The 10,611-nt window shown below is 44.9% G+C and overlaps 1 protein-coding gene across 3 annotated transcripts; it reads left to right on the top strand.

Annotated features, from left to right (window-relative positions):
- Window positions 1–338: 338 nt before the first annotated feature.
- On the top strand, window positions 339–10,043 carry LOC124037784 (paired amphipathic helix protein Sin3b-like). 3 transcript variants are annotated; one of them, XM_046352833.1, is made up of 19 exons: window positions 339–404; window positions 2,142–2,248; window positions 2,407–2,560; window positions 2,797–3,156; window positions 3,348–3,500; window positions 3,602–3,724; window positions 3,814–3,903; window positions 4,015–4,133; window positions 4,294–4,507; window positions 4,918–5,034; window positions 5,168–5,406; window positions 5,516–5,699; window positions 5,815–6,529; window positions 6,697–6,866; window positions 7,020–7,193; window positions 7,382–7,474; window positions 8,151–8,245; window positions 8,638–8,836; window positions 9,114–10,043. In XM_046352833.1, exons 2-19 carry the CDS (start codon window positions 2,226–2,228, stop codon window positions 9,342–9,344), a joined length of 3,453 nt encoding a protein of 1,150 aa, XP_046208789.1. In that variant the 5' UTR covers window positions 339–404; window positions 2,142–2,225; the 3' UTR covers window positions 9,345–10,043. The 3 variants fall into 3 exon arrangements, with proteins under 3 accessions (XP_046208789.1, XP_046208788.1, XP_046208787.1); XM_046352832.1 differs by lacking the exon at window positions 339–404 and adding an exon at window positions 411–1,053 and having other exon boundaries at window positions 2,797–3,135; XM_046352831.1 differs by lacking the exon at window positions 339–404 and adding an exon at window positions 411–1,053.
- The last annotated feature ends 568 nt before the right edge of the window (window positions 10,044–10,611 follow it).

The following is a 10,611-nucleotide window of genomic DNA, read 5'->3' as shown; positions in this document are numbered from 1 at the left end:
GCCACTAGCTATGTTAAGGTCTTGGTCTTCTGTGTGATGCGCATTGTTGGCACGCCCATTACTTTCCCTCCCGGTTGATTCTGTGTTGGTGAGTGGCAGGCCGTCAAATTCTGTGCTCGCATCTCAAACTATGCAAATAGACGCTTTAACATTCGTATAAATATTCAAGTTCTGCGTGCAACTTGTATACACTTCTGTAAAAAGGTTTCCTCCAGTCAGTGTGAAAATTTAACAAGGACTGTACTGTTGTAAGGAGGATGGAGAAAAATCCCTACTTTGCTCGTGAAGCTCCACCCGTTTCTCCATGCGTCTGCGCATTGGAATTTCTCTGACTGTGCTTCCGGACAAAGATGGTGGATAAATAAAGAGTTTTTACTCAGGCCGTTTGCCTTTGGAAGAAAACGGTCAGTTCTGGTCTGCTTAACGGGGTGGTTCTTCCATAGTCAACAATGCAATAGCAGCTGTGTCTGCTCGGTTTAGTTCCTTGACGGTAATGTATCCAGCAAAAATAAGGGAGTGGGGTGTCTCGCCGCTTCCTCCGTCTCTGCTCCCGGACGCCAAGACTGGCTGCACAGCTGCCGCCGAATTTAAAGAGACAGGCGATAGTTTATTTAAAATATCATAATCAGCAACCATTGTCTCAAAGCTTTTTTCAGAGGCTTCACTCTGACAGCGTACCAGCAGTAGTTACTTGTTGGACCGATAATGACTTTTAATCAAAGTCGCATCGAGTCGTAGCTTATTCCCATAATTGTTACTTGGCTGGATTTTCCTTATTTTGTTTCTGGCTAACGTTATCTACTAGCTAGCTAGCCAGCCAACTAAGGGTTGCTAGCTAGCTAGCTTCCGACGAAGGCAAGATTTTTGTCGGCTAGCCAACAACCAGATACCAAAGCGTATAATCAACCAAGTAGTGGCTGTATGTCTGTTACTATCTCCGGGATCATGGCGAAAATTCAGGCACACAGCAACACGAAACAAATAAACCAAATTCAAGACAAGGCCTATGTTGTACAAAAGCAAGTGCAACAACAGCACTTTCAAAAACTGAAGGTAAGAGACGGGAACAAAAAGGGAAAAGTCTTCCTCAGAACCATTTTGTGTTCGTCAGATATGGTCTTTCTCTTCACGCTCAGGAGTTGTTTGCTAGCCAGTTCACCATAAAGGTGTTGTGAATAGAATGTCGCATCAACAGTACTTTAGTGCAGGTTAACTGACGCCAGAACTTGGATTCTTCAATTGCGTTAGACACGATTTTAATAATCATTCATTGGGTCATCCAGATACAGCACAGTACAACATATATCTATGTTAGTTTCTTTGGCTGGTTAGTTAGCTACTTTCCATTGTTGGATAACTTTGGGCATCTGGGGTTCCTTGTTCACATTTTCTGCCCGCAATGCCAGAAAAAAAGTCACATTTAAGTTGTCTAGAATGGGATGGTGTTTGTTGGCACAAAATGGGAGACCTGTCTTTAAATACGCGCTATTGCTTGCTAGCTGGTTTGTAATCCGACAACTAACTAACGTTAGGCGACATACAGTAACGTTACTCGTTTGATAACTTGCCAGCTAGTTTATGAGTAGGGGTTTCTCAATACGCCATGCTAACGTTAGATATTGTATTGTTTATTCGTATTGCTGATTTTAAAATCGATGATCATATGCCGTACAGAACCATCGGTTTTGTTAGCTAGCTAACGTTAACCATGCAGTTTAACTACGTTTTCCTTGTTGACCAGATTTTAGCTACAATGCGTCCAAGGTGTTCCGATGTGATATAGCTAACACAGCCCCCCCAAAAATGTAATCTCTTCCTCAGCCTAGTTAACTGCTTATTGTTTGCAGTGTAACTGCAAATGGTGTTAGGGAGTTGGATGGATAGCTAAATGAGTTATGGTTAAGACATCATACCATAAATTGTTCAGCTCATGACTTCATTGAGGAGCAACATAACTCATTTCCCCCTGTTTGTGAATGTGTAATAACAGTGATAAAATCACTCACACGCTAGCATTCTTGTTGATGATCGGTCTTTAACCTGGAACCCTTAATATCTAGCATCTTATGGAGAGAAAAAAAATAACATTTTTATATGCTCTGAGTTTTCATTTGGTTTCACACCATTCTCTTTCCCTTAAGGTTGAAGATGCCCTATCATACCTGGACCAAGTCAAAATACGATTTGGGAATGACCCTGGAATATACAACAAATTTCTTGACATAATGAAAGAATTCAAATCACAAAGGTATAGCATTTCCGTTTGCCATTTCTTGATACATACAGTATATATTTTTTTATACTGTTGAAGTTACTCTTAAATTATGTTGGGAAGCATATTTTCTCGTTTAAGGTCACTTCCTCTGTTCCTACGAAATTAGCTTAAAATCTTTCTCTCCTTCATAGCATTGACACACCGGGTGTTATAAACCGTGTGTCTCAGCTCTTCCATGGCCACCCGGACCTCGTCTTAGGATTCAATGCCTTCCTGCCCCCAGGGTATCGGATAGAGATTCCCAAGAATGGTGTGGTTTTCCTCCAGTCCCCATTCTCTGCCCAGGTGGGTCCCACTAAATGTGTATTGATTTTGGTTTGCATTAAACTCTAATACTGGCTGCCTATGCACAACATTTGTAACTCAATTTTATTAATCAACCATTATACCAAGTACTGGTAGTAGGCCTATATATAAGTGGAGTTTGCCACAACCTTTCCACCATAGCAGACCACACTGGTCACACATGATGGATGTTGTGAAGTTAATTTATGTTAACAGTAAGTGCCCCTTTTTGGTAGGTGTCCCCAGGTCAGGGGAAGAGTATGACAAGCCCTGCTGTGAGTGCCACAGGTTCATCTGTTGCTGAAGTTGGATCTGCCCAAAGTGAAGCTGTGGCATCGCCTGAAAGCATCTACTCATCCTCAGGGCCCCCAGAGCCTCCCAGTAGACTGTCCTTGCCACTCCCCAGCAGAGAGAGCCCATCCCAGCCACAGTCCTCCTCAGTGTCCCCCCCTGCCTCAGAGCCCAGCCCAGTAGAATTTGACAGTGCTATCAGCTATGTCAACAAAATCAAAAACCGCTTCCTAGACCATCCAGAGATCTACAGATCCTTCCTTGAGATACTACACACTTACCAGGTACACTGTGTCATCAATATGGTAATTGATTTGTTTTTCTGTCAATTGAAAACAATATATTAGTTTGATATGTGATGTCTGAAGTCTTTAAGTGAAGTCTGCTTAAAGTTAAGTTGTTTGCTAGCATCAAGGCTACTTTAAATTGTAGCAGATTAGTGTGTATCATATCATGATTTCTCCGATGGAATAATTCTCTGTTTTTGTCTTTTCAGAAAGAGCAGCTTGAGGTCAAGGAGAGCCGGGGTCATGGTAGTAGTGGAATGACAGAGGATGAAGTTTTTTCAAAAGTGGCCAGCCTCTTCAAAGGCCAAGAGGACTTACTGGCTGAGTTTGGACAGTTCTTACCAGATGCTAAGAGATCACTGGTCAGTATTTTCCCCTTTCTGAGAGCATCCTGCCCATGGTCATTTTCTGTGATCAGTTCACTTTCAGTGCAATTTGTGTTCCTACATTGTTGTCCTTTCAGTTCACTGGCAGCTCCCTGACTGGGAAAGACCATCTGAAGAGGGCAGAGGACGAGGACATGAGCAAACAGAGCAAGAAGAGACCCAGGCCCATGCTGCTGCCTCACATGACACCGCTGCTCAAGGTCTGGACTTAATCACACATTTATACAAGTCACTATTTTCCTAGAAGACCTATACTGTATGTGATTGGTTATGTTTTTTTGTTTTTTAGAAAAAGATGAAGTTTTCATGCTCCAAAGACCAGTCCTTTGCCTCAGTTGGGAAGCATGGAGTCTTGCGGGAGTTCACATTTTTTGACAAGGTAATGCCCAGGTGTCCGCGTTGGAATTATTCCATCATGTGTTTTGGCTGTGACAAATATCATGAAAGCCTTGGTCACCAATGACGATAATAGTGTTTTGATTTGTTGCAGCTTCGCCGTTTCTTCAAAAGTCGGGAGGTATACGAGAACTTCCTCCGCTGTATTGCTTTGTTTAACCAGGAAGTGGTTTCGGGAGCAGAGCTGCTGCAGCTTGTCACTCCCTTTCTGGGGTAAGTGGATTGTGGGAGATTTCAGAGAGAACGGTCACAGATGTCTTTCTCAGTAAATAAATGCATAATGATATTATTGTACTGTATGAAGGGCAGTATGTTTTGCCAAGTCTCCTCTTGAGCCATTCATTAATTTGAACATGTTCATTATTTCCTCCAGGAAGTTTCCAGAGCTATATACCCAGTTCAAGTCTTTTCTGGGGGACAAAGAGCTCTCTCATTCAGTGTCTGGCCTGTCAGACCGATACATGGAAGGAGGTGGGGGCAGGGAGGTCGACTATGCCTCTTGCAAGCGCCTGGGATCCAGCTACAGAGCACTACCCAAGACTTACCAGCAGCCCAAGTGCAGCGGTCGCACTGCTATCTGCAAAGAGGTGCTCATAAATGAAAGGAGTTGTGTGTGTATGTGTGTGTAAGATTTGCCATTCCAGCACCTCTGATTTCTATATCAAGTGTTTAGCCCTTTTATGAGTCTAGTTGGAGACACTACAAAGTTGTAACTATTGTTCCAATAGCTGTGAATCTACTTCCATGCATGTCTTGTTTGAGCTGCTGCATTCCAGGGCCTTGTGATTTTCCACATTTATTCAGATTTAATCTTAGCTGACGCTTTTATTTTGATATCTTTATCAGGAGGTTGAGGATGGGCTAATTATTGCAGATCAATCAGAATTGAGTGTCCGTTTTTTTGTTTTTCGCCCATCAACGACTTCTGGTTGGCATCAATGATAATGTTCTCAGTTGTGTTGACAATTAAAATAAAACTAAAATGGTGTATTTCCAGGTGCTGAATGACACCTGGGTTTCTTTCCCCTCGTGGTCGGAGGACTCTACGTTTGTGAGCTCAAAGAAAACTCCATATGAGGAGCAGCTTCATCGCTGTGAGGACGAAAGGTTTGAGGTGAGTAAGCCGAGATGTCAGAAGTACTACTACAGCCACCAACTACATGCAAACAGACTGTTCTCCCTTATCTACCCAGAGCATCACTGCAGAATCACCTTTGAGGACCTAGTTATTTTCCTGTTTCCTCCAGTTGGATGTGGTCCTGGAGACTAACCTGGCCACCATCCGGGTCCTGGAGAGCGTTCAGAAGAAGCTGTCCCGTCTGTCGCCTGAGGACCAGGACCGCTTCCGTCTGGACGATTGTCTGGGAGGCACCTCTGAGGTCATCCAGCGCCGAGCCATCTACCGTATCTACGGCGACAAGGCCCCTGAGATTATAGAGGGGCTGAAGAGGAGCCCTGCTACTGCCGTGCCTGTGGTGCTCAAGAGGTCAGGGTACACACACGTACACATGCAGAGATTTGACCCAAATTACTTGACCGATGTGAATCTCTCTGTGTGTGTTAATTCTTTGATGTCCTCTCTGCTGTGTCTGTAGATTGAAAGCAAAGGAGGAGGAGTGGAGAGAAGCCCAGCAGGGCTTCAACAAGATCTGGAGGGAGCAGTATGAGAAGGCCTACCTCAAGTCCCTGGACCACCAGGGGGTCAACTTCAAGCAGAATGACATGAAGGCCCTTCGATCCAAAAGCCTGCTCAATGAGATTGAAAGTGTTTATGATGAGGTGTGTACTCTGACTCAATCCACTTCCTTTGTAGTTGCCCGACCGATCCATTAAAGGTTCTTTAGAAAGGAGATGTTCTCCTATGTTGTCTAACCTGTGCGTTTGTCCCCTTCAGCGTCAGGAGCAGAGCACAGAGGAGGGGGGCGTGGGCCAGCAGGGGCGTGACGGGAGCAGCGCGCCAGCGGTCAGCGATCCCCACATGGTGTTCACCTACGAGGACAAGCAGATCCTGGAGGACGCCGCCTCTCTCATCATCTACCACGTCAAACGCCAGCCCACCATCCACAAGGACGACAAGGACCACATCAAGCGCATCATCCAGCACTTTGTCCCCGACCTCTTCTTCTCCCGCCGCGGCGAGCTCAGCGAGACGGAGGATTGGACGGACGAGGAGGTGGAGGAGAGAGGAGACCGGGGAGGAGGAGGATGTGGCAGTATACCAGGAGCCGTAGCAACATCAGGCAGTCAGCAACATCAGCATCAGCAGCAGAACGGGGAGTCGAGGCGGCGGCGCTGCGCCTCTCCCCAGACAGTGGAGCTGGGTGTAGCCTCGTCCCATAGCCTGACTCCAGTGGGAGGGGAGAAGGTGGACCTAAGAGACCCTGAGGCAGAGCACCAGAAGGAGCTGGACGGAGTCTACAACCTGTTCTTCGTCAACAACAACTGGTACTTCTTCCTGCGGCTTCACCAGACCCTGTGCCAGCGGCTGCTGAGGGTGTACCGGCAGGCGGAGAGGCAACTGCTGGACCACCGGGCAGAGCAGAACCGTGAGAGGCTTCTAATGGCCGAGTGCCGGGACCTGGCCATGGAGCTCCGCCTCAAACAGCCCAGTATGAATCTCTCAGATCTAACGTCCTTCATATCTAGTAGCCTGCCTTTGTTTGTGTATCTGTGTACAGGAGAGGGAACATTGGGCTCAAGTTTGCCATGTTTTTTTTAGAGGGAAGTTCTGTAGCTAGCTAGTGTCTGTTCAATGACCTGTGAACTTGCTCTACAGGTGAGGTAGAACTGGAGGAGTACTACCCAGCGTTCCTGGATATGGTGCGCAGTCTTCTGGATGGGAACCTGGAGTCCACACAGTATGAGGACACATTGCGGGAGATGTTCACCATCCACGCCTACATTGGCTTCACCATCGACAAGCTCATCCAGAACATCATTAGACAGGTCAGTGGTGTCTCTAGTTGCCCGTTTTCATAATCTACAGAACCAAATGCATATCCGTTAACTGCCTATTCATTCTTTACCTCAATAATATAGCGATCCTGAAGTGTTTGATTGTTCTCAGAATGCATGTCATTTCTCTCTCTCTTCCTGCAGCTGCAGCACCTGGTGAGTGATGAGGTGTGTCTTCAGGTGGCTGAGCTGTACCTGGCCGAGAGGAAGAGGGGCGCGGCGGGGGCTAACCTGTCGTCCCAGTGTGTGAGAACAGCCTGGGAGACCAGCTACCAGTGGAAGTCGGAGAGGGTCATGGCTGAGGAGAACTGCTTTAAGGTAACGGCCTGCCCTGGGAGGACAAACGCTGAGCCTTGTATATGTGAAGGTATATTTTACTTGGTTGAAGTAGGATGGTTTTGCTCATAGTTGGTAGGAGTTCAGCTGCTGCTTGTTGTAATAGAGATTTTGTGCATTCTGAAACCATTGATGTTTAATGGCTTGCTGGGATGTGAATTATTTTGTAGGTAATGTTCATTCAGAACCAAGGCCAGGTGACCTTGACCATTGAGCTGCTGGACACAGAGGAGGCCCAGGCTGATGACCCATTGGATGTACAGGTAAAGAATCGTACGGACAGTCGCACTTTTAGCACCTTTAGAATGTCATAGTATTCCCTTTTGGACATGAACATAGACTGGCCTTGTATGGCAACCTGCCGTACCACAAGGTGGTGGTATTCAAAGTTGGGGTTGGGAACGGCAGTGGGGTCGCCCCCCCCCCTCACACACAATTTTTTATTTTTATTGACTGGAGGTCTCAATAGGTCTTCAGTGGCTGGAACCAAAAAGTAAGAGTACAGATTATTGTATTGGACAATATACAAATGTTTTTGAGAAAGATAATTTAAAAAATAAAATGTGATAAAGTACATTTATTGGTTTATTTTGATGAGAGATTAAAATGTAATAAATTGAAGGGTACTTCTAGATGTAAAAATATACAGATTTTAAGGATGTCATTCTTTTTTTGGTGGGGCCGTGAGAAATTATTGCAAAAAAAGGGGGGTCCCCTGATATTCTGGTGGAAAAAATTGGGGTCCCCGCTAAATAGTTTGGGAAACCCTGCTTTAGGGCAGTGATATTTAAACTCCCCCCTGGGGGCACATTTTGGTTTTTGCCCTAGTACTACACAGCTGAATCAAATAACCAACTCATCAAGCTTTGCTTATGATTGAGTATATGGCCTTTTGTAATGGTATTGTTTTGATATGGACACATCTCTCTCCTTGTCCAGTGCCTGTCCAGCTATATGGAACAGTTTGTAGGGACAGAGTCAACGCTTTGCTCGCAGAACAAAGGCTACTTTTTCAAACCGGTATTTTTGCCCAGGTAAGTGAGAGATTCACGCAATTAACTTTGGTTGTGATGTCCATATATTGACCGTCATATGATGCCACCTGAATTCCCGAGACGTTACACGGCAATCCTGCGTCTTCACATTTTGTAATTTCACTGCCTTAACTAATGATTGTCAAAAGCACTGCAGTGCAGATAGATTGTTTCTGCTTGCCATAACAGCCAAGCACAAAATGAGTCCAAGCATATCAGGCTCTGATTTGAATATTACTGTACCTTGCTTCACTGTGGTCCTCTGTTTGAACCACAGTATTTTCCCTCTGATATACTCTGACTGTCCCCTGTGTGTGTGTGTGTGTGTGTGTGTGTGTGTGTGTGTGTGTGTGTGTGTGTGTGTGTGTGTGTGTGTGTGTGTGTGTGTGTAGGAACCTGAGGCACTTCAGACGCTGGCAGGTGCGCCAGGTGGAGGCGATGCGTTGCAGACGGGAGTGGCACAGACAGCTGGGAGTGGAGAGTGCTGGCAGTCTGGACTGCCGCTTTAAACTCAACACCCACAAGATGGTGTTCGTCATGAACTCTGAGGACTACATGTACCGCCGGGGAGCGCTGGTCAAAGCCAGGAAGGTAGCTACGACCAATTTATGTCTGGGATTGCACGTGTGTGAGTTGAAGAGAAGTTAAGGTGGGCATTGAACTAGAGAAGGGACAATATTTCTATAAAGGTATTTATAGTTATAGCTGCTTCCAACATGTTTAAAGTGTTATGTCTTGTTTTGGCATCAGTTATACATCGTCATGGCACTCGTCATCCAGTGCTTCCACTGTGCAATGTTGTCCCTTTTAAGGCACTGTCTGTTGGTCTGACCATGACAGGCTCTTCCCCTCTGTCTCTCTCCCCCAGTCCCAGCACAGGGTTGCTGTGAACCAGCACGAGCGCTTTGACAAGTGGCACCAGGGCTGGCTGGTGGAGCACGTGACCCCGGCGGCCGAGCGCTCGGTCCACGACTGGCTCATAGGTGAGGAGGAGGAGGACATGATCCCCTGCAAGACCACCTGCCTCAACACACAGGTCAAAGGCCTGCCTGTCAACAGATACCAGGTGCATTACAGTAGGAAACCTCCCTCTCCGTAGAGGCCACACACACTCACTACACACACATGGAGAGAGACTGAGAGACAGGGGCATCCTGGGGGAATCCAGCATGGAACACAGGAGATCTTCACCTGACTCAGCCACGTTGCTTCTCTGTTCACACAGTCCGCAGTGCAAGCAGAGGGACGGGAGATTAAAATCATTGAGTTTGTTTCAGAAATGTGAATGTCTCTTTTTCTAAGTCCGTTGTAGTTTTTAGCTTCTGAAGCCAGAGGGCCTTTGTTTGTATATGTTTATACTGAAGTACTGGGAGAAATGGTTAGAAAAAATGTGTCATACTCATGTCTTTTGTACAGTAAGCTCAACTTAAGTAATTGCATTACTGTATGTGCATATACAACTGTACACATTTTATATATGCATTTACATGAATATGATGAATGAAATTGAACATTTACATGGATCTAAGTGTTTGCTGGCATCCCAATTCTTTATTTTTTTCGGGTCATTTCCTTTTTGTCTTGTGACTAATCTAAAAATGGATGATTTGCCAGGGTGACGAGTGCTCACAATTGATTCAATTGTGTTAATTTTACGGAACATTTGGAATTATGTATCATATTCATGATTTCATCATTTTGCATACTAAAATAAACAAAATCAGTGTTAAAAAAGAATGTATAACATTTATCCTGTCAGTTATCATGAAAATAAACAACCTAGTTGTGAATTCCTAAACTGCCTGGAAAAGCCTGGTCTTTTCTTTCATTTGATTGTGTTGGGCTGATGAACTTAAGGTATGGGAGTCAAACATTGCATCTGTACTTTCCTTCCAAAGAACTTGCAAACAAAATTCCTCACCCGAGTATGTTTATGTTCAACATTAGGAGATCTCGGTACAGACAAGTATTTTTTTCTTATTATTACTCTGTAATGGAAGAAATAAAAAAGCCAGAGCCAGGGTGACAGTTTTAAAAATAAACGTGGTTTATAAAACCCAGATATGACAGGATAACCAAAGTGTATACAGAAATACAAATGAGACCATCGTAGTACACCGTTATACACAACATTTACAAACCACTCTGTCAAAGGGGGATTGTAAGACATTTCCTTTTGTCTCTTTTAAAACACAAGCACATCTGATCTATCGTTTTTCATAATGTAATCAAAGTACATCTAGTTACTATAGACACCGTTACGTCTTCCACTTTTAGAAAGAAAGGGTACAACATCAAGAAGGAAGTAAAGATGCAGAGATATCAAACACTTAAAATCGTGGGATTTTGCAAGCAGTGAAATCAGC

Source organism: Oncorhynchus gorbuscha, linkage group LG06 (assembly GCF_021184085.1).
Source record: "Oncorhynchus gorbuscha isolate QuinsamMale2020 ecotype Even-year linkage group LG06, OgorEven_v1.0, whole genome shotgun sequence".
Lineage (NCBI taxonomy): Eukaryota > Metazoa > Chordata > Actinopteri > Salmoniformes > Salmonidae > Oncorhynchus > Oncorhynchus gorbuscha.
Note: the sequence above shows the minus strand (reverse complement) of the source record. Positions and strands in the feature narration are given on the sequence as shown.